Source organism: Hyperolius riggenbachi, chromosome 5 (genome assembly GCF_040937935.1).
Source record: "Hyperolius riggenbachi isolate aHypRig1 chromosome 5, aHypRig1.pri, whole genome shotgun sequence".
NCBI classification, from domain to species: domain Eukaryota; kingdom Metazoa; phylum Chordata; class Amphibia; order Anura; family Hyperoliidae; genus Hyperolius; species Hyperolius riggenbachi.
The window spans coordinates 33,574,651-33,598,132 of NC_090650.1; the positions used below are offsets into that span (position 1 = coordinate 33,574,651).

The following is a 23,482-nucleotide window of genomic DNA, read 5'->3' on the forward strand; positions in this document are numbered from 1 at the left end:
CCTAATTTGAAGTTTGTCGATAAATGTGTTATTTTTTTCGTTATTTTACTGCAGTCGGCTGAAGTGATTTTTTTTTTCTCAGCAAATTTCTAAATTAATATTTAAACATTATTTGCATCAGAGTAATCCAGATAATTAGTCTGCAGTAACAGTGATTTACATAATAAATGGAATCGATCTGCAGGTTTGTTCTGGAATAAGTCATGAATTAGGCAAGACGATAGGAAGAGAAATGTGTGTATATAGCAGGTAGTTCAACTTCTGCATAATGCCTGATAAATACTTAATGCTCATTACCGGTGATGACTTAGTATGCGAGGTGTAACGCAGGGCGGGTAAAAGGGAGGGGAATGTGGGGGACAAAGAGGGGAAAAAATTAAAGACCTATCCATATGACTTCAGGTGTTTCTTAACCTTCCTGGCGGTTCGGGGTAAGCCGCGCAGGAGGTTTTCTCAGGCCCTGCTGGGCCGAGCTGCGTAATTTTTTTTTCTTTGCTGAACGCAGCTAGCACTTTGCTAGCTGCGGCAGTACACCGATCGCCGCCCCGCGCCCATTCGCCGCTATCCGTGCCGCCAAAGAGCCCCCCCCCCTGACCCCTGCGCTGCCTGGCCTATCAGCACCAGGCAGCGCTAAGGGGTGGATCGGGTCTCCCTTAGACGTCACGACGTCCATGACGTCGGTGACGTCGTCCCGCCCCGTCGCCATGGCGACGGGGGAAGCCCTCCAGGAAATCCCGTTCTTTGAACGGGATTTCCTGATCGCCTATCGCCGGAGGCGATCAGAGGGGCTGGGGGGATGCCGCTGAGTAGCGGCTATCATGTAGCGAGCCCTGGACTCGCTACATGATTTAAAGAAATAAATGAATAAAAAAAAACGGCAGCGCTGCCCTCTGGTGGTTTTTAATAGACCGCCAGGAGGGTTAAAGGATTGCCACTTCTATAAGGCGAATTTATGTGGTGATCACCAGGTGATGGTCAAAAAGTAGAGATAATAAAAATTGCACCCTGCAGAAAGAAAACACAGAGACCACAGGAGCCCAAATGGTGCAGTATGTCACAGTACCAGAAGTAAATAAAATCTGTGGATAGATTATACTCACAAAGGTGGGTTGCAGAAGGGCAACAGACCACTAGAAGCAGGTGGAGATGTATAACCCCGACTGCACTCGGGTGACCAGACGGAGCTGGTGATGGCCCCACTCTTCATAAAAAGCAAACCTCAACTGACCTAAACTGGTCAAAGAGGGTTGATCCCCCTCCAAAAGGAGGGTGAAGGCACAAGGTAAAGGTGGAAGAGGCGCCCAGAGCAGATAAAATACTTTAAAAACAAATAAAATGAAAAAAGTGAGGTGGCTTACCTCAATGAAGACAAATTCACGTATTAAAGGGGAACTGAAGAGAGAGGTATATGGAGGCTGTCATGTTTATTTCCTTTTAGACAATACTAGTTGCCTGGCAGCCCTGCTGATCCTCTGCCTCTAATACTATTAGCCATAGCCCCTGAACAAGCATGCAGCAGATCAGGTGTTTCAGTGGTTCAGACTTATAAGTCAGATCTGACAAGACTAGCTGCATGCTTGTTTCTGGTTTTAATCAGATACTACTGCAGAGAAATAGACCAGCAGGGCTGCCAGGCAACTGGTATTAATTAAAAGGAAATAAACATGACAGCCTCCATATACCTCTCTCTTCAGTTCCCCTTTAATAGTGGCGCCTTATTTGTGGCTACAAGCACTATTAGGCACTGCTATTTGGCCTGAGGAAGTGGCTATGCACCCACGAAACACGTTGCCAGTGCAATAAAATTCTATTAATACGTGAATTTGTCTTCATTGAGGTAAGCCACCTCACTTTCTTCATTTTATTTGTTTTTAACGTATTTTATCTGCTCTGGGCGCCTCTTCCCCCTTTACCAGGTGATGGTGATGTCTGCCATATTCATACTTGATAGGAGGGTTTCGGTGATCCTTGTAGTGACCTTGTACTGAAGAATTCCCAGGTAAGCAGAGCACAATTTGAGGAAAGATTCAAATCGAAAAGGAAATGAGGTAGCTTACCTCAATGACGAAATCTTTGTAATAACAAAAAATTTAGCACAGGCACCGCGTTTCGCGGGTCTAAGGCTCCCTGCACACTGCATGCGATTCAGATTCTGATTTTTAATCGGTTTTTACATCTGATTCAGACTTTTAATCGTTACTGCATGCTGCGTTTTTGACTCCGTTTTTCTGTTGATTGCATTTAGGGGAAATCGGAATTGCAAATCGGAAAACGGATTTGCAGTGTGCAGGGAGCCTAAGCCTGCTTCCTTAGGCCAATCACAGTGCCAAGTAAAAAAAAAATTCAGCATAGAGAGGCTTCCTATGCTGAATTGATTTTGGCCTTCACAGAGGCGCTCGGCCACGCTACAGACTTTGAGCTTCTCCGGTTATTGCCTGATGAAGCGGGATTGTGCTCGCGAAACGCGTTGCAAAGCGGAGTCTTTTATAATAAATGTTATTTTTTAATATAAAATAACGAATCACTGTCTATTTATTTGAGGGAGGTAAATCCACTGCTTCCCCCTTTCTAAAAAAAACTCTATTTTGGCACCTTTGTTCAAAAATTCCAGCATTATCTAGTCCACCCCAGGTGGAGGGGTGTTACCCCATCTTTTTTCCTATCTACAGAGAGCGACTTCTTAAACCTGAGTGGGGTAAAGTCATTATTGTCCACATCTGAGATTACAGTGGTTGCCTGTGTGGTAACCCACACTTGTGAGTATATTTTAAAGTTTTGTACAATTTATATCTGAATACCAAAACTACTACACTATATTGGGCTTTCGGTCTTCACCCTTTCTTTTCTTACAAGCTGTTGCAAGGAAAGTCAGTGCTGGTTGCTTTTTACACACAGGAGAATCCTGTTTCTCGCGGTTACGGTCATAACCGTTTTGGCAAGTCTGTATAGGCCATTGTGGCGAGCGTCCCCTAAATTCAGGGTTGGCACACTGTGGTCTATATGGTTCTCCATTTACAGTGACCACAAACATGACAATCCCTACACTGACTACATAGGGGGACACAGGAACAACCAATCATTACACTGACCACATTGGGGAACACAGTCAGGCGACATGGGAACAACCAATCATTACATTGATCACATGACATGATCAAGTGGATGAAGAAACAGCCATTGGCTGTTTCTGTGTCCTCCTATGTGGTCAGTGTATAAACGCTCACCAGTGGATGATTTGCAGGTTGTAATGGCATTAGGACATGAAACCGGAAAAAAGGATAACCAGGACAAGCATGCAGGGAGCCAGGAACCCCAGGAAATAACCATGATGAAGTGGCAGTGATCTGCTGACCAGGAAGTGCTGAAACATGTTCTGCACAGCAGCTGTGGGCTCTCATTAATGCAAATGAGGTCTGTTTGGAGAAGTCCAAAAACAGCTAGATTGCAGCAAGTGTTTCAGTAGAGCCTGTGGCTCAACAGCAATGCACATTGAGGTTTATTCATTAAGCTTATAGGATGTGATCGCTGCACTTTGATTTGCCCAGTGGGCTGCCTATTGGGCCAATCAAAGTGCGGGGATCATGTGCTATAGCCATTGGTCCTGACGGGGTTCAGGGCGGGATCAGAGTGGCGACACCTATTTGGAAGAAGCTCGCATAAGCTACCGGCGCATGCTACGCTGCATTACCACGCATGGCGTGCGCACAACTTGCGCTCCTCACATTAAACAGCGCAGCTTGTCCTCTAGCCGACTGCGTCACACCGATGGGTGTGGCCACGGCGACAGCCCCAGGACTGCCTAACACCGATCGGCGTAACGTCCTGGGGCTCTGTTTTGCAGGAGATCGCGCACAGGAGCGTAACCGCTCTCGAATTACTGGTACAGGGATGCGATCTACAGCAGCGATGTACTTGGGGACAGCCGTGTGACACGGCTGTCCCCTCCTGAGCCACAGAGGTGATCGCCTGTCATAGGCTGAAGCCTATGACAGCTGATCACGGGGATTGGCTAGCGGGGGGAGAGAGGGGGGGGGTATACAATGGAATAAAAAAACACACTTTTTATTAAAAAAACAAACCTAAACAAATGCAAACAAACATCTGGGGGGGGGGGGGGGGCGATCAGACCCCACCAACAGAGAGCTCTTTTGGTGGGGAGAAATGGAGGTGGGGGGTGGAAATCACTTGTGTGCTGAGTTATGCGGCCCTGCAGTTTGGCCTTAAAGCTGCAGTGGCCAATTTAATGAAGTATTGCCTGGTCTTTAGGGGGGTTTAACACTGCGGTCCTTAAGTGGTTAATTAATTAACCCCATTGAGGCAGCAATGCAGAGTTGTGAGTTCAGATCCAGAGCGCAACCTAATACCTGGTACATACAATGCGTTTTTCTGTCAGATTGACTATGGCTCCCAACTGTCCCTCTTTTGGAGCCCTGTCCCTCTGTCCTCCTCATTTGTCTGTCTTTCTAGGTAAATATATTACAACAGGGGTCTCAATCTCGCGGCCCGCGGGCCATTTGCGGCCCTCGATACAATATTCTGTGGCCCTTGCCGGCAAAAGCTTCCTTATAGTTCGCTTCAGTGCTCCCAAGTAATCCGCCGCATCCCCGCCGGTAAATGAGGGCTGCAGAGCCCCCAAATCGCCCGGGGGGCAATCCGCCGGCATTTCCTGGAAGGGGCAGAGCTTTCAGCTTCAGCTCTGCCCCTCCTGACGTCAATCGCTGCACGGATCGCCGCCTCTCCCCGCCCCTCTGTGAAGGAAGAGTGAGAGGGGCGGGCAGAGGCGGCGATGCGCCGCGCTTGTGAAATTCCTTATGCGGCCCAGCCTCATCCTGACTTTGCCTCCTGCGGCCCCCCAGGTAAATTGAGTTTGAGACCCCTGTATTACAAAAAAAGTCTGATTGACTCTAAACTCTATTCCATCCATTACATTGATATATTACTAATTTTAAAATGTTAATATGAAGGAAAATGCACCAGGATAGAGACGACCAGTGTGGTTTGAATTATAAAACAAAATTTTTCTTATACAAATTTGTATAGTACGCACGACTAGGGATGTGGCAGGGGTGTGGCTTAAGTGTCCCTCTTTCGATTATCTGGTTTGATAATTTATTATTGTATGAAAATCAGTGCCGTCACTATTATGCCTGATCGACAATTTAACTTATTTTCAAGAAGACATTGCTTGGATGTATTGGTCGTAAAAGCTGGGATATCTCGGGGCCGATTGGGTACATGGTGTGCGATAACCGCAAACAATGAACGCGATGGAATCCCCAGCTGCTGTCCTTCCCAAAATGTTTGATGCACCCCCTAGTCCCCGTGCATTTATACATTACCCGCCACGCCGTTCCCCGAGTGTCCACACCGTGATATCACACACACTCCCCACGTGCTATAACCCCGGCAGCCACATGGGGCGCCAATGCGGACATACACCGTAGACACTTACATGACAGGTAAAGTATAAATGCATGGGGCACCAGGGGGCATATAAACCATTCAGGGGGATGGAGCCAGGGGTGGCAGAGGCATGCTGAAATCAATCGTGAATCGGCCTGCTGTGTATGGGCAGGTAACAGATCTATCTCTGATCAGATTTGATCGGAGAGAGATCTGTCTCTTGGTCGAATCTGCCCATCATCGCTAGATGTATGCATACCTTCCATCTCAAAAAGTTGGGAGCTATGAGATTGACAGTTGAATCGACTATTTCCGCCAGGTCGGTTCTGATTTCTAATCGTTTTCCTAATCCATGTTATGTAGATGTGATCGAAAAATCGATTAGAAAAACGATCGGAAATCGGATCGGACATGTCGGAGATGATCAAAGCGACCGTCAATCTGACGGAAAATTGCATTGTGTGTACCAGGCATTTTACATGCGCACTTGTTGCTTACATACTGGAAGAAGTGATAAGTAAATCTTCTATGGGAACAATACCATTGACTCTGTGTATCTCTTTCAGAGTAAATGGGAAGTTGGTGGCGCTGAAGGTGATAAGATTACAGGAAGAGGAGGGGACTCCATTCACCGCAATCAGGGAAGGTAAGACAGCATGCTGAATGTCGCACTGAACTTATTTTCAAAAAATGCAAACTGAGTTGTGTGCCACCTATGCTACCTCAGATGCAATTTAATTTAAGCTTACATGAAAATTTTATACAAAGCGTGGACAGATTGGCACGTCGGCCAGGCTTTAGTCCGAACCACTCTCCTCTTTAGTCACATGGCCATGCAGGGGGAGTGATTGCTCTGTCAGCTGAAGCCACGCCTCCATGATGAATGATTGCAGGTCATGAATGTCTGTGCCAAATGGGGAGATGCTGTTCTATATTGATGTAGGAAAAGTGAGGGTGGTTGTGAGCAGGCAGCTGGAAGCAGCACATATGTTCAATGTAACCAAAACCTAACGCTGAAGAGTGCCTCCAGTATAAAAGACTAGGGATGATCAATGAGATGCAAATACGTCCGCAATTATGCAAATGTTTATGTAAATAAAAAAGGACCTGAGTTTAAATTGGTCCATTTTCAAACTGCATACACCTGCATACATTTGCGTCGGAAGAATTTGCATATCTGTGATCATCCCTATAAAAGACCTGTTCTCTCAGGCTCTGTCTTAAAGTGGATCCGAGATTAACTTTGGCTCATTGCATAATTGTGTTCCTTTCCTTTTTGTTTATAGGGCATTCCTCAAGCCAAACACTTTTTTTTTTGTTTTTGGTTTAATATTCTCCCTATAAACGAAACAAGCCTCGCCCACGGCTTTTCGGAGAGCCTTGGCATTTTCAGACAGTAGCAAGGGCTCATGGGAGCTCAGTCTGGGCAGGAGGAGGGGGAGGTATTACTAGCCAGAGATTTCAGAGGAGGAGGGGGGGATTGTGTTTTTTTTTCACAGGCTGAGTGCTGAAGATGCAGATAAGCTTGCCTGTGTGTAATGTTTACAAACATGGCTGCTATCATTGTATCACAGGAAGAAATAATCATATTCGATTGAAGCTGTTTGCAGCTGTGTAATCTATCTAAACCAGGGGTCTCAACCTCGCGGGCCATTTGCGGCCCTCGATACAATATTTTGTGGCCCGCGCCGGCAAAATCTTCCTTATAGTTCGCTTCAGTGCTCCCAAGTAATCCACCGCATCCCCGCTGCTAAACGAGGGCTGCAGTGCGCCCAAATCGCCTGGGGGGCAATCTGCCGGCATTTCCTGGAAGGGGCAGAGCTGGGGGCTCTGCAGCCCTCGTTTTGCGGCGGGGACACGGCGGATTACTTGTAATGGGAGCACTGAAGCGATTTTGAAATAAAAATCAATGTGGGGGGGATGGGGGGAGGGTGCTGGAGCTGGCGATCGACTTTTTTTGTGAAATCCCTTATGCGGCCCAGCCTTATCCTGACTTTGCCTCCTGCGGCCCCCAGGTAGATTGAGTTTGAGACCCCTGATCTAAACTTTAGATAAGATATATCGACAAGTTACTTGTTCTAGTTAGTTTTTTCATCTCTGATCCACTTTAATGAAGCAAGGTTGGGGGAGTCTTTGGTTTCATTACTTCACTGATCATCTGTGCCTTACACAGGCGATGGCCTCATCCGATCATTTATAGTCTGGCCTCACCCATCTTCCCCCCCCCCCCCCCGCCCACCTGCCCTCACTGCCCATTGACATAGCCATGTTTCCAAAGACTGTGTGGTAGTGGCAGCTGCTGCCTGGTTTATCATGATGATCAGACTATAAATGGGCGTGGCACAGACTGAGCTTTCTGAAGAGACTGCAGAGGTGGCTATAGAAGTCTGAGCTGCAGGAAGTGGATGATGCAGGGTTTCCAGAGCAGACACTTCATTTCAGAAAGTCATTTAGATTTGCTGCTCTGCAGAAACTCCCTGAGATTTGCTGCTCTGCGGAGAGTCCCTGAGATTTGCTGCTCTGCGGAGAGTCCCTGAGATTTGCTGCTCTGCGGAGAGTCCCTGAGATTTGCTGCTCTGCGGAGAGTCCCTGAGATTTGCTGCTCTGCAGAGAGTCCCTGAGATTTGCTGCTCTGCAGAGAGTCCCTGAGATTTGCTGCTCTGCAGAGAGTCCCTGAGATTTGCTGCTCTGCAGAGAGTCCCTGAGATTTGCTGCTCTGCAGAGAGTCCCTGAGATTTGCTGCTCTGCAGAGAGTCCCTGAGATTTGCTGCTCCACATAGTTGATGAGCTTTGGTACTATACAGAGCATTGCCAAGGTATGGTGTTCTGCAGAACGCTGCTGACCTTTGGTGCAAAAATCCTTACACTGCATGCACACGATCTGATGCGAATCATCGTATTTTTTGTGGCCGTTGAGTTCCACCAGAATTCTCTGCCGGCTCCTAAAGTCATCCGTTAAACACCATTAATGGGATCTCCAGTCAGCAGAATTCTTTACAAGCCCCTTCTTATAACACACACAGTCTATACATTAAAAAAAGGAAACTGTCATTGCCCGCCTCTAGCGATGACTCCTGTATGATCTTCCCCACTTTATCGCATCCGCAGATCAGACGGACCTTTGATCTCCGCACGGGACTATTTTGTTCCTCCGTCATCATTTTGTCTCTCGTCACGTAACATCGCGTCTGTATGCAAAGCGGAACGCCGCAAACAGCCCGTCTAATGATCCATCTTCACTCTCCTCGCGGCTCGCGTTCTGTCGCATTGTTTCTACAGCAGCCATAACCCCACGCCGCGCCTTTCCCGTGTAAATTGGCTGTCCTGCTGAGACAGCCCATGAGTCTTTCTGCCAGGCGGCAATTACAGGTTCAGCAGCACAAAACCTCAGAAGAAAGGGGCAGAAAAATGCCTCCGATACAAAAGATGATAGAACGCCTTTTTATATATTTTTTTTTTATGCCGGTGGATTTACTTATTCAAGTTGTTGCGGTAGAACCTGAGACGCCCTGGAGCGCCGAGGATAACTGGGAGACAGCGGAACACGGCTGCGGGCGGAGCATAACGTATTGATGGCGGAACATCTGAGAGAGAGAGCAGCTACAAATCGCACGCAGACGCCATGTTACATCCAGGGACGGGCGGGGGATTGGATTATAGAACGAGGAAATGAAGAGAGTGTTTGTTAAACCTTTACAAGGCGCGCAAAGCTCACTCCCCTGATACTATTTGCAATGGGGACCTTTCCACCTCACAGACATAACAAAAAGAGAAGTCTGAACCAGGAAGGTTCACAGGCATTTACGTAACCTAGGTTAGGGGCGGACAGTAGCATAGGGGGTGCAGTGGTTGAGACTGCAGCGGGCCCGTGGACCAGAGGGACCCAACAGGGCCCCTCCTTCATCCATCTTATTAGCTTTTAACCACTTGTGCGTCCGCGTACGGCCCATGTCAGCTGCTCCCCTGTAGTGCGTCCTGCTGCTCTCTGGTATGTCAGCTGCTCCTCTGTAGAGCATCCTGCTGCTCTCTGTCATGTCAGTGTCTCCTCTGTAGTGCATCCTGCTGCTCTCTGGCAGGTCAGTGCCTCCTCTGTATTGTGTCCTGCTGCTCTCTGGCATGTCAGTGTCTCCTCTGTACTGCATCCTGCTGCTCTCTGTCATGTCAGTGTCTCCTCTGTAGTGTGTCCTGCTGCTCTCTGGCATGTCAGTGTCTCCTCTGTAGTGCGTCCTGCTGCTCTCTGGCATGTCCGTGTCTCCTCTGTAGTGCTTCCTGCTGCTCTCTAGCAGGTCAGTGGCTCCTCTGTAGTGTATCCTGCTGCTCTCTAGCAGGTCAGTGGCTCCTCTGTAGTGCGTCCTGCTCTCTAGCAGGTCAGTGGCTCCTCTGTAGTGCGTCCTGCTCTCTAGCATGTCAGTGGATCCTCTGTAGTGAGTCCTGCTGCTCTCTGGCATGTCCGTGTCTCCTCTATAGTGTATCCTGCTGCTCTCTAGCAGATCAGTGGCTGCTCTGTAGTGAGTCCTGCTGCTCTCCCTCTGACTCCTCTATAGCGGAGCAGTCCTTTTCAGCGCAGGAAAATTTGGGTGCAGCAGGCCGCCACCAAAGACTATGAAGGGGATTACTTCTATAGTGGCGCTCAGTGAGTAACGTTGGCTCCATTAGAAGACGGAGATGAAGTTGCTTAAAAAATACAATAATTCGGCCTCCAGCAATCGCTGGAAGCCGAATTATACCATTCCCCACTATCCATGGTGGCCTGGAGGGGGAATAGTAATTAACACGGCCCGGACTTGTGCAGCAGCAGGATCAGCCATATAACAGCTGCATCCTGCGCCCAAGTCTACCGGCGCAGATTTCATATGTATGCCCTCTATAGTGTGTCCTGCTGCTTTCTGTCAAGTCAGTGGCTCCTCTGTAGTGCTTCCTGCTGCTCTCTAGCATGTCTGTGGCTCCTCTGTAGTGCGTCCTGCTCTCTAGCATGTCAGTGCCTCCTCTGTAGTGCGTCCTGCTGCTCTATCATGTCAGTGGCTCCTCTGTAGTGCGTCCTGCTGCTCTCTGGCAGGTCAGTTTCTCCTCTGTAGTGCATCCTGCTGCTCTCTGTCATGTCAGTGGTTCCTCTGTTGTGTGTCCTGCTGCTCTATCATGTCAGTGGCTCCTCTGTAGTGCGTCCTGCTGCTCTGTCATGTCAGTGGTTCCTCTGTTGTGTGTCCTGCTGCTCTATCATGTCAGTGGCTCCTCTGTAGTGAGTCCTGCTGCTCTCTGGCATGTAAGTGGCTCCTCTGTCTCTGTCTGGTCAGTGGCTCCTCTGTCTGGTCAGTGGCTCCTCTGTCTCTGTCTGGTCGGTGGCTTTTCTGTCTGTGTGGTCAGTGGCTCCTCTGTCTCTGTCTGGTCAGTGAGTGGCTCCTCTGTCTCTGTCTGGTCAGTGGCTCCTCTGTCTGTGTGGTCAGTGGCTCCTCTGTCTCTGTCTGGTCAGTGAGTGGCTCCTCTGGCTCTGTCTGGTCAGTGAGTGGCTCCTCTGTCTGGTCAGTGGCTTCTCTGTCTCTGTCTGGTCAGTGGCTCCTCTGTCTGGTCAGTGAGTGGCTCCTCTGTCTCTGTCTGGTCAGTGAGTGGCTCCTCTGTCTGGTCAGTGGCTTCTCTGTCTCCGTCTGGTCAGTGGCTTCTCTGTCTCCGTCTGGTCAGTGGCTCCTCTGTCTCCGTCTGGTCAGTGGCTCCTCTGTCTCTGTCTGGTCAGTGGCTCCTCTGTCTCTGTCTGGTCAGTGGCTCCTCTGTCTCTGTCTGGTCAGTGGCTCCTCTGTCTCTGTCTGGTCAGTGGCTCCTCTGTCTCTGTCTGGTCAGTGGCTCCTCTGTCTGTCTGGTCAGTGGCTCCTCTGTCTGTCTGGTCAGTGGCTCCTCTGTCTGTCTGGTCAGTGGCTCCTCTGTCTGTCTGGTCAGTGGCTCCTCTGTCTGTCTGGTCAGTGGCTCCTCTGTCAGTCTGGTCAGTGGCTCCTCTGTCAGTCTGGTCAGTGGCTCCTCTGTCTGTCTGGTCAGTGGCTCCTCTGTCTGTCTGGTCAGTGGCTCCTCTGTCTGTCTGGTCAGTGGCTCCTCTGTCTGTCTGGTCAGTGGCTCCTCTGTCTGTCTGGTCAGTGGCTCCTCTGTCTGTCTGGTCAGTGGCTCCTCTGTCTGTCTGGTCAGTGGCTCCTCTGTCTGTCTGGTCAGTGGCTCCTCTGTCTGTCTGGTCAGTGGCTCCTCTGTCTGTCTGGTCAGTGGCTCCTCTGTCTGTCTGGTCAGTGGCTCCTCTGTCTGTCTGGTCAGTGGCTCCTCTGTCTGTCTGGTCAGTGGCTCCTCTGTCTGTCTGGTCAGTGGCTCCTCTGTCTGTCTGGTCAGTGGCTCCTCTGTCTGTCTGGTCAGTGGCTCCTCTGTCTGTCTGGTCAGTGGCTCCTCTGTCTGTCTGGTCAGTGGCTCCTCTGTCTGTCTGGTCAGTGGCTCCTCTGTCTGTCTGGTCAGTGGCTCCTCTGTCTCTGGTCAGTGGCTCCTCTGTCTCTGTCTGGTCAGTGGCTCCTCTGTCTCTGTCTGGTCAGTGGCTCCTCTGTCTCTGTCTGGTCAGTGGCTCCTCTGTCTCTGTCTGGTCAGTGGCTCCTCTGTCTGGTCAGTGGCTCCTCTGTCTCTGTCTGGTCAGTGGCTCCTCTGTAGTGCCTCCAGCTGCCTGATATGAGAACCTCAGCACTGTGCTGGTGTCTGGTAACAATTTGCTGTGTGAATTTACAGCTCCTGCAGTTCACATGAAGGCCGTGGAATGTTGGCCCCATTGTTTGTTGTGCGTGATTGGCGGCCAGATGCTGTATTTAATGTACAAGTTTATGTATTTGTCCCCCACAGGCATGCCTCCTCTCTTCCATTACATAACACAAGGCATGCTATGTTCAATCCAGACTCAGGAATACATAGTGCACCCCCTGCAGCAGCACTGCTGACTTCATCCATAGTCCATTGTCCTTAAAGGATACCCCAACTGAAATGTGACATGATAGACGTGTATGTACAGTGCCTAGCACACAAATAACTAGGCTGTGTTCCTTTTTTTATCTCTCTGCCTGAAAAAGTTAAATATCAGGTATGCAAGTGGCTGACTCAGTCCTGACTCAGACAGGAAGTGACTACAGTGTGACCCTCACTGATAAGAAATTCCAACTATAAAACACTTTTCCTAGCAGAAAATAGCTTCTGAGAGCAAGCAAGAGGTAAAAGGGAATTTCTTATCAGTGAGGGTCACACTGTAGTCACTTCCTGTCTGAGTCGGAACTGAGTCAGCCACTTACATACCTGATATTTAACTCTTCCAGGCAGAGAAAGAAAAAAAAGGAACACATCATAGTTATTTGTGTGCTAGGCACTGTACATACAGAGCCGGATTAAGGCTGAATGGGGCCCTAAGCGGACTGACAGATAGGGCCCCGCCCCGCAACATGCAGCCAACCGAGGAGCATGCATCTTACCTACTATCAGCCGAGGGGTTGAGGCACGGAGGGGCTCCAGCCAGAGAGAGGCTGATAGAATGTAAGATGCTGGCTCCTCGGTTGGCTGATGGGACCCTAAGACGGGGCACTTAGACTCTTACTGGGGCCCCAAGCTAATGCTTCTCAGAGACCTCCATTGACTGCCCAGAGTGGTAATCTGCATTCGCTTGAGTGAAGCCTCTAAAGTTAACTCTTCAATCCTTAAAATAACTCCAGAATTCTAAAGTTTAAAGATAGGCTGCATGTGAAATAACTACAGAGGAGGTAACCACTTAACGACCGCCTAACGCCGATAGGCGTCGGTAGGTCGTAAATGGTATTACATGGAAACGGCGGCTCGTACGAGCGGCCTTTCCATGTCAGTTCACGGAGGGTGTCTCCGTGAACAGACTGCGAGCCCCCGCTGTTTACATCATACGGCGATCGTAAAGCAGATCGGCGATCCCTGGCCTCTGATTGGCCGGGATCTGATAGGCTGAAGCCTATCCTAGATGGCGCAGGACGGATATCCGTCCTGCGCAGCCCATAGCCTGCGGGAGAGGCAGGTAAGGGCAGAGAGGGCGGAAATTGCTGCGGAGGGGGGCTTTGAGGAGCCCCCCCCCTGCTAAGCAGAAATAGCCGGCGGCGATCAGACACCCCCCCCCCCCCCCCCAGCAGGACATCCCCCTAGTAGGGAAAAAAAGCGGGAAATCTGGTCGCCCTGGCTCAATTCTGATCGGTGCTGTGGGCTGGAGAGCCCACGCAGCACCAGTCATACGAAAATCCCCTGGTTCTTAAGAACTGAAGAGATAAGAAAACTCTCTCACTGAGAACTTATCTCTTAAAGCCCCATCTACACCATACAATTTTTTGTGCGATTCCATTCATTGGTTTAATTCAATCCGTCATGTCCGATAGGGATTAGATTCATTGGTTCGATTAAATCCATCATGTCCGATAGGGATTCGATTCATTGGTTCGATTCAATCCGTCATGTCCAAAAGGGATTTGATTCGATTCATTTTGCCATTGTTCTGCAATGGCAAAATGAATCGAATCTCATCCTGATCAGACATGTCGGATTGAATCGAATCAGTGAATCGAATCGAATCACACAAAAATTGTATGGCGTAGATTGATTTGTGGTGGTAAGTTTTCTCTTGCCTTATTATATCCAGCAATTAAGTTTGTCAGAACTGAAATATACCAGTTGCTGTAAGTTATATATCAGCTACTGTCAGTTACAACTGAATGTGCAAGGTAATGTCCATGTTTCCCTATGGCTCAAGTGGGCGATACAACAGTTTTAACAGTGTGCTGACTCGGAAGCTGTTAGGGGTAATGGCCATTTTCAAAATGGAGGACAAAGAATTCCATCGATCACAGTGGATAAACAGGACGCAGGAGAGGAGAAAGACTGATGGGTAGACTACATGGGAGGTAAGTATGACCTGTGTATGTTTATTTTGACTTTTTATTTTCAGTTCAGGTTCTCTTTAAATGGGGAAAAAAAGCTTTTTACAGTATACACACTGGTCGTCTGGATTTAGAGAACGCAGATTTACGTGTTAGCAGCCCCCCCACCCTGTTCCAGCTTCAAAAAGCCATTGGTTTTATTGGACTATTCTGGGTAACGCCCCCTCTCCCACATGACTTTAGAAACTTTGAAGTGCATTTAGAAAGTGATCACATTTCCATGAACTTAATTAATGGGAAGAACTCCTGCAAGATGACTTTTTTTTTTCATTTTACCACAACAGCTGAGAATTTGAGAACAAAGCCATGGTCTGAATTCCTGGCAAGTTCTGCCTTTGTGAAGTTTACCAAACACGCCATTTACAGAATAGCTGACTGCGTGTATAAGGCTGCAATTGTGGCTTTGTTAGGAAAATTCTAAATTATATTTAATTGGTCTTGCTCAAGATTCAAGGAAATAAAATGCAAAGAAGCTGCAGCAATAAGGGAAACATAAGAGATAATGCTGATAATGGGGAACTGTAACCAGTCACAGACGGGGGGCAGTATAGCACTCGTTGTGGTCTGGCAAAACTCCAGACACCTTTTATTTCATATCATTGTTTTGATTAGATCATGTAAGCCGCCAGAAACTGCTGTGTGTGTGTGTGTGTGTGTGTGTGACTCTTTTCTGGCCCTATTCAACCAGATAGATTCCTCTCTCTCATCAAAGGAGCAGATCAGAGGAACGTGGGAGATCTTGTCTGATTGTGTCTACATGATCCCCTGGTGAGGTAGATAGATACCTACCTCCCCTGCTTACGCCTCTCTGATGCTGCGGTTGTCCCCTCCCCTGCTTACTCCTCTCTGATGCTACACCTGTCCCCTCGTCTGCTTACACCTCTCTGATGCTGTAACTGTCCCCTCACCTGCTTACACCTCTCTGACACTTCGGCTATCCCCCCCCCCCCCTGCCCACGCTTACACCTCTCTAATACTGTAGCTGTCCCCTCCCCTGCTTACTCCTCTCTGATGCTGCCCCTGTCCCTTCCCCTGCTTACACCTCTCTAATACTGTGGCTGTCCCCTCCCCTGCTTACTCCTCTCTGATGCTGCCCCTTCCCTTCCCCTGCTTACACCTCTCTGATGCTGCAGCTGTTCCCTCCCCTGCTTACACCTCTCTGATGCTGCAGCTGTTGCCTCCCCTGCTTACTCCTCTCTGATACTGCTCCTGTCCCTTCCCCTGCTTACACCTCTCTGGTGCTGCAGCTTTCCGCTCCCCTGCTTACACCTCTCTGATGCTGCTGCTGTCCCCTCCCCTGCTTACACCTCTCTGGTGCTGCAGCTTTCCGCTCCCCTGCTTACACCTCTCTGATGCTGCTGCTGTCCCCTCCCCTGCTTACACCTCTCTGGTGCTGCAGCTTTCCGCTCCCCTGCTTACACCTCTCTGATGCTGCTGCTGTCCCCTCCCCTGCTTACACCTCTCTGGTGCTGCAGCTTTCCGCTCCCCTGCTTACACCTCTCTGATGCTGCTGCTGTCCCCTCCTCCTGCTTACATCTCTGATACAGCGGCTCTCCCCTCCCCTGATTACACCTCTTTTTTTTACTGGGGCTCTCCCCTCCCCTGATTACACCCCTATGACACTGCGGCTGTCCTTAGCAGTTTTTATTTTTGTACTAATTGTTACATATAGGTGCTTACCGTGCTTGAGGGAGCCCAATGTAAAACTTCCACTGACTGCCGCTGATGCTTACCTGGGGGGTTGATTTCTTTGTTTTGTTTAGTACATTGTTCATGCAGATGGGTTAGATCCACTCTCAGAACCATCGTGTGATGACAGCCTGATGAGTGTCGTGCTCGGCCCACGTCTTCCTGCACGTTATCCATCTGTCACAAGGAATGGCCCAGGAAGAGGAGAAGCAGCCTCAGCTGTAGAGCAGACACAGCGGCCACCGCATCCTCCTCCCAGCAGAACACAATCCCCAGCATTTCACACGTTTTCACTTAATGTAAAAGAATGTGTGGCTGGCTTGTAAAACTCTCTCTCTCTCTCCCTGCTGACGTCAGCGAGGCCGGAGGGGCTCTGCAGAATGGATGCAGGAATATCTCTGCTAGAGACAGAAGGGTCTGCAGAAGGTCAGTTAGAGAATAACATTTGGAATTACAGACCCAGCTATGTAAGCTTTGTGTTTGCAGAGCAGAGGAATAACTCTCACCCACTTCTATGCGTGTTTCTAGTGTAGTGTGCCTGATCTCATGGCTTCCATACACAGTCGTAGAACAAAAATGTCAGCAAGAATTTTTTTTTTTTAAATAAATCTAAATCGCCACCTTAAAGAGAAACCATAACCAAGACTTGATCTTTGTCCCAATTAGTAGCTGATGCCCCCTTTCCCATTTGAAATCTTTACCTCTTCTGAAACGGATCATCAGGGGGCTCTGTATGGCTGATATTGTGGTGAAACCCCTCCCACAGTGTGATGTCAGGACCATGGTCTTTACATCACACTATGGGAGCCTTGTTGCATTGTGGGAAATAACAGCTGTTTACAGCTGTTTCCAACTGCCAAAAAAGCAAGCAGCATCTCCTTTCACTGACCTCACCTGCCAGCAGTTAAAATGTCATGATAAATGTCAGAATGTAAATCGGGGAGAGGAAAGATTTTACAATGGGCAAACACTGACTAAATCATTTTATACATAATTATTGTAAAAATGAAGCACTTATTTTTATTACATTATTTTCACTGGAGTTCCTCTTTAAGCTGTCTGGGTACTCTGTAGTACTGGTCCAAGCCATAGCCGGATCATCCACAAGGCAAACCTAGGCAGTTGCCTAGGGCCTAGTGAAAGTCTAGGAAAATAGTGGATGCTACTCCCCACCAAACCATACTATAAAAAGCCAGTCGACCATCAGCGGTGGGCAAAAACTGCTATCTTTCCTAGGGCCCCAATCAATTCACCTTAATTCTTTTCTGGCCAAGCCTTGTCCAATAGAGCCATATCAATCACTGCCATGCACTGAGGAGGACCAGAAAGTCCCAAACAGGCTGTATGTATGAAGGATTGACGCGGCTTTGTAAAATGTATTAGCTACAGGACCACTATACACCAGCAGCTGTGCATGTGTGCCTGGCTTTCAGGAGCATAAAGAGGTAATTTGCATATATGGGAGTGATGCATCATGGGAAACTCAAAGTTCAGAGGGCATTGGGGACAAAAGAAATGACCGAAGCCCGTGGTGGGCTAGATTACATTTTTATAAGTGTCTTAACACTGCTTGATGTCCTCAGGGTCCCCCAAGTGCAGCCATCAACTTTGCTGGGTAGACTTATACTTGAGTCAATAAAAAATTCCAGCTTAAGAGGGTTGAATATTGGAGTCGACTTATACACGAGGTCTACTTGTATTCGGGTATGTACGGTAGATCACTTGGATGTTATAAATAATGAAAAAGTTATTGCTGTTCCAATAATGACACAGCTGAAGTGTTAACATTGTCAGGAGCGCTGCCAATTTTACCCTGTTCCCCAAAAGTGTAACCGATTTTATGACCAGCTGCCCCCAGGTTCATACTATGCTTTTTGTTAGAGGTTAGGGTCTCCTCCATGAGGGTACCTCAACGCGGTGGAAGTGTCTAGTAAGGTACACTCGGCACGCAAACTGTTTTTGGAAGCCACCATCCTCCGTTTTGTTGCCTCTGTTTGGAATGCAAGTAACCTGCCTATAATAAGGCTCTGTACATCCATGCAGTTGGTTAATCAGATGCAGCCTGCCACCTCCCCCTGCTGTATAGAAATGTAAGTTTTCTTATGGCTAACTGCATCCATGTGCTATTTGTGCCAGTTTAATCTAAGTTTTGGGTTTAGTTTTTAGTTTGCATTTGTTTTGAATACAAGTTACATATTTAGCCTCTAGGGGGCTCTGCATGCCTCTGTTGGTAGTAATTTCAGATGCAGCCTGATTAGTAGCTCCGCCAATTTCTCCCTGCCCCCCCCCCCCCCAAAAAGTGGTTAAAGACAGAAAGCAACAGCAAGGGGGGGGGGGGTAATGTTTTAGTTATACTTTTACACATCTTTGACCGAGTCCAGCTTTTCCTTTCTCCAGTCTTACGCCGGTGGCTCCTTCCTACCCTGCAGCATGCGGGCGACAGTTTTCTACCCTGCAGCACACGGGCGACTGTTTCCCGGCCGGCAGCACACGGGCGATCGCTTGGAAAAGATGCTTTTGGTTCGAGCTGGGTCATCTGTAACTGATAGAATGTTTCCATTCCCTGCGATCAGGTTGCTGCGCCTGGCCCTGGAGAACATTTCTGTCTGTTTTATATATAAACCCCTCTGTCACACGACCGGATACCTGCACGGCATGGCCACCGGGGTGTCAGAGCTGACCTGATATGCCCCCTCCTCCGCTGAACATCAGCCACAGGAACTGATCACACTTCACAATCTGACTTTATCACCAGCAGCTGCTGACATCCAGATATTAATGGGGAACGCATTGGCGGTGGTTGTCTTCCCCCTCCTCCGTGGTGGTAATGCTTTGCCGATAATGGCAGTATGCCTTGCAGACCAGCTGGGGGGGGGGGGGGGGGCGAGGAACTCTCACATTTACTGCAACTTGCAAAGGCGGTGATGAAAATCGCTGCATACATTAAAACCTTGTAAGGAAGTTATGTATAGAGTGCAATATATCAGCTGTACAGTGTGCATAAGAAGAGCTAGCATCTTGTGAAACTGAATATTGTTCGTTTCCTTATAAAAGTGGGATAAAACTCTGACAATAATAATAATTTCCTACAGTTTATTACCCATTCAGTTAGCATATCTGCTTTTGTACACAAGCAATATTGTTTGTTTACAAATTAAAAATTCTCAAAGTACAGTTTATCTGCTTTGAAAGCTGCCGTTGCATTTGTATATTAAAATCTATCCAGTGATCACTTCTCGGCTCTTTCTGCTTCTCAGCTCTGTACAGCTCAGTTTCGGTAGTTTGCTAATGTTTGCTAAATGTATCTGACAAAGGAATGTAAACAAGAGAAAATGTTATCACCTCTTTGGATGCTGCCAGAAGCCGTCCACTGAAGCAAGGAGCTTTCCACGGCAGCAGCCAACAAAGTGTTGTGTTTAAATGTTTGAATGCTGTTCTGCTACAATTTTTTTGTGTCAGTAGATGTAAGGCTGTAAATAATCTTTTAGAGCAAAGATGAAATGCTGAGTTTCAGACCACTTTAAGAAATGGATGTCTAAAGCAAACTTCAGCTTCTTACTTACCTGAAGTCCTATGTGGCTTGGTGAGGTAAATATGGGTATAGATAGTACCAACCCTACTGAGAATTTGCCTGTGTTCCAGTGCTTGATCTGTGTTAAGCAGCTCTCATGAAAACTAATTAGAGGTCATAAATCCCCTTGTGTTGCAGTGCGAACACTGCTGACAGCAGGTGGGAATAAAGAGTACTTAGGGCCCTTTTCCACTAGTGGCGATTGGGATGCTGAATCGCAAAATCACAAACCGCTAGTGATTTTAAAATCGCTACGGGTTGCTAAATAACATCGGAATCACGGTAGGTAATTTCCACTACCGCGATTTGTTTTTTTTACTAAATCACGGGGAGCGATTATTGCTGCGATTTTGCCGCAAAAAATTAGGACTTTGCTGAATCGCAATCGCTAGTGTTTAGAGCAAACGCCAGCGTTTAGAGCAAACACTAGCGATTGCTAATGGAAAAGGCCCCTAAAGGTCATCATCCGTGTTCTCCCCAGGCTCTTTTAGCCGGGTGCTCCACCCGGCTAGTTTTGGTGACCACCCGGCTGTCATCGGCTCACCTCCTCCTATTCTGCAAGCAGAGTTGCACTGCATTCTCTCATCTTGCCCCGCCCAGCTATTTTATCATGCCACCCAGCTACTATTTCATACCACCCGGCTGGAAAAAAATTCTGGGGAGAACACTGATCATTTCTCTGTATGGGGACTGCATGAGCTGCAGGAATATAAAGCCACTGTCACATGCTAGATGGAATCCATCCAAGGCGGTTGTTCAGGGCCATCTCAGCTGAGAATCTATTCTGTGTACAAGTGTCCGCCGAGCTTGTTGAAAGATATGCCATGTGACCACTAAGGTCACGATTCCCTTCCCTATCCTGCCCATCGGAAGCTGTTGTGTTGTCCACTGTGCTGTCAACCCTCCTCCCATCTCTATAGAGACAGTACATGTTGCTTGGGTACCCAAGTGACGTGTCTGTACAGCATTCCTTAAAAAGGTCTGCACACCCAGATAAAAAACAAGCTCTATGCAGTACCAGGGTGCTCAGTCAAGTAAACTGGGCTCATTGAGCCCTACACATACAATAATAAGGAAACCACCAGAACACCAAGTTTTGAAATGCTTAAAGAGGAACTGTCACAAAAACAATTTAAAACACATACAAATAAGTACATTTCTCCCAGAGTAAAATGAGCCATACATCTCCTATGTTGCTGTCACTTACAATAAGAAGTAGAAATCTGTCATAACCGACAGATTTTGGACTAGCCCATCTTCTCATAGGGGTGTTCTCAGGGTTTTCTTTATTTTTAAAAAGCGCTTTGTGAATGGTAGTTGCTCCGTCCAACTGCCAAAATAGTGTGCAGCGAGCAGGGAGGCTGGCCAGCATCTTTGTATAAATATTTTTCAGTGAATGTCTTTATGGACTAGCCCAAAACCTGTCGGTAATGTCAGATTTCTACTACCTGCTGTGTGTGACAGGAACATAGGAGAAAAGTAATTTATGGTTCATTTTACTCTGGGAGAAATTTACTTCTTATTTTATGTGTTTTACATTAAGATTTTCGTGACAGTTCCTCTTTAAACAAATTGTATTCAAAAATTCAGTATACAAAAGATGCTACAAATGTACATGATATCGATATTGCTGATACAAGGGTAGTACAACAAATGTATAGTAATTACTCAGCAAAAGATGCACCAGGCTGCATAGCTCCCAACTGTCCCTCTTTTGGAGCCCTGCCTCTTTGTCCCTCTTTCCTCCTCATTTCTCCCTCTTTCAGGACTTTGTCCCTCTTTCTATGTAAATATATATATTTCTCTACTAAAAAATGTGTTTGACTCCTAAACTTTATTCCCATCCTTAAAATTGATATATTACTAATTTTAAAATGTTAATATGAAGGAAAATGAACCAGGATAGAAAGGACCAGTGTGGTTTGAATTATAAAACATATTTTTCTTATGAAATCTTTATGGTATGCATGACTAGGGGCGTGACTGGGGCGGGATCAGGGTGTGGCAGGGGCGTGGCTTAAGTGTCCCTCTTTCTTATCTCAAAAAGTTGGGAGGTGTGAGGCTGCATGTCTGCAAACATAATGCTGGATACACACGGTGCGTTCCCGCACTCGATTTCCCGCTCGATTCCCGTCGATTCGTTTATTTCCAACATGTCCGATTTGCATTTCGATGGATCGTTAGGTCGATTTGGCATACTTTACATGCGAATCGACCTAACAATCCATCGAAATGCAAATCGGACATGTTGGAAATAAACGAATCGACGGGAATCGAGCAGGAAATCGAGTGCGGGAACGCACCGTGTGTATCCAGCATAACTCTCAGTGATCAATGCAGCACAATGTAACAAGCAGTGAGCAAATATGCAGTATGCAGTTCAGATGCAGGGGGTCATGGCTGAGTGAAAGCAAGCGGAAAGTCCATTACCCTGTAGGGTAGTAGAAGCAGTAGAGTGTTGTACCATGTTAGCCATGAGTAAAAGCAAGAAGTTTTGAATCAGGAGGATACCATTTATTGGCTAACTTAGAGATGGCTAAACAGTGAGCTTTCGACTTATAAAAAGCCTTCGTCGGACTGGAACCAGTCCGATGAAGGCTTTTTAGAAGTCGAAAGCTCACTGTTTATCAATCTGTAAGTTAGCCAATAAATGGTATCATCCTGATTCAAAACTTCTGGCCTGTAGGGGAGGGTAATGGACTTTCCGCTTGCTTTCACTCAGAAACACTGACTAAATCATTTATACATTATTATTGTAAAAATGAAGCACTTTTTCTATTACATTAGTTTCACTGGAGTTCCTCTTTAAAGTGTACCAGAGACTACAGATACTTACCTTTTTATACATCCCTGGGGCTTCCTCCAGCCCCATGGGTACGGATTGCTCCCACACCGCCGTCTGCAGCTCCGGTACCGGGTCCTGTAACTTCAGCCAATTGCAGCCAGTCTAACGCAAGTGAAGTGCGCTATTTGCATATCTCTCCAGCAGCCGCTAGAGAGATAGGTAAAGAGCAAACTTCCTCTTGTGCAGTTACAGGAAGTTACGGGACCGAGAACCGGAGCTGCAGACAGCGGAGGACAGCGGCATGGGGGCGATTCATGCCCATGGGGGCTGTAGGAAGCCCCAGGTATGTATAAAAAGGTTTCTGTCGTCTGGTTTCCTTTAAGGCCCCTTCCACTTTAGCTATTATCTTTTTATTTTTTTTAAGGGGGGGGGGGTAGCACTCATGAACCTGGCTAATTTTGTGAGGGGGGCCCAGTAGGTCTGACCAATATGGGGTACAGAGATTTCTGATGTCAGCCCTGACTGCAGAAACCTGCGGTTCTTTCTAGGGAATAGAAGCATTACAACCATATCTTTTCCAGGGCAGGGTCTAGGAAAATGTTACAACTGGAGGGACCCGCATCATTCACAGCCAGTAATCTGGCAGATGAAAGTGGCAGCCCCCGTAGTGACAGGTTCTCTTCAGAGTCTTCGCAGGAGGAGGGAATTTGAAGGAACTTTCCACCATAAATCACATGGTGCTCTGATAGGACATTAAATATACATTAGCGGGAGAAATGACTGAGAGGTTTCCGACTCCTCTTAACCAGGTCATAATGTAGCCCCGTCACTCAGAAGAAGGAGACCGCCATTATAATTTGATATTAAAATTACCTTCTCATTTTTCCATAATTAAAGCTGTCTCCCAATGTGCGCTATGGATCATTATTCCGTGATGGCTCTTTAATAAAGCGAGGACACCAAGGACACATTAAACAGAAGGGGATCTGGGGTGGAGCTAATGAATTCAAGTCTTGTGTGAATACGGAGTTTTGGAGAAAACCCTCCTCCCCCCCCCCCCCCCCCCATGCACTCTATGCTAAATACAGCATG

The 23,482-nt window shown here is 47.6% G+C and overlaps 1 protein-coding gene across 11 annotated transcripts in view; it reads left to right on the forward strand.

Moving 5' to 3' along the window:
* The window catches only part of CDK14 (cyclin dependent kinase 14), a 579,759-nt gene that overhangs the window by 201,458 nt on the left and 354,819 nt on the right, over window positions 1-23,482 (forward strand). For all 11 annotated transcript variants that reach the window (XM_068235460.1, XM_068235463.1, XM_068235466.1 and 8 more), the window contains one exon: window positions 5,970-6,049. In XM_068235460.1, coding sequence (XP_068091561.1) covers window positions 5,970-6,049 — 80 coding nt within the window. The remainder of the gene's footprint in view (window positions 1-5,969; window positions 6,050-23,482) is intronic.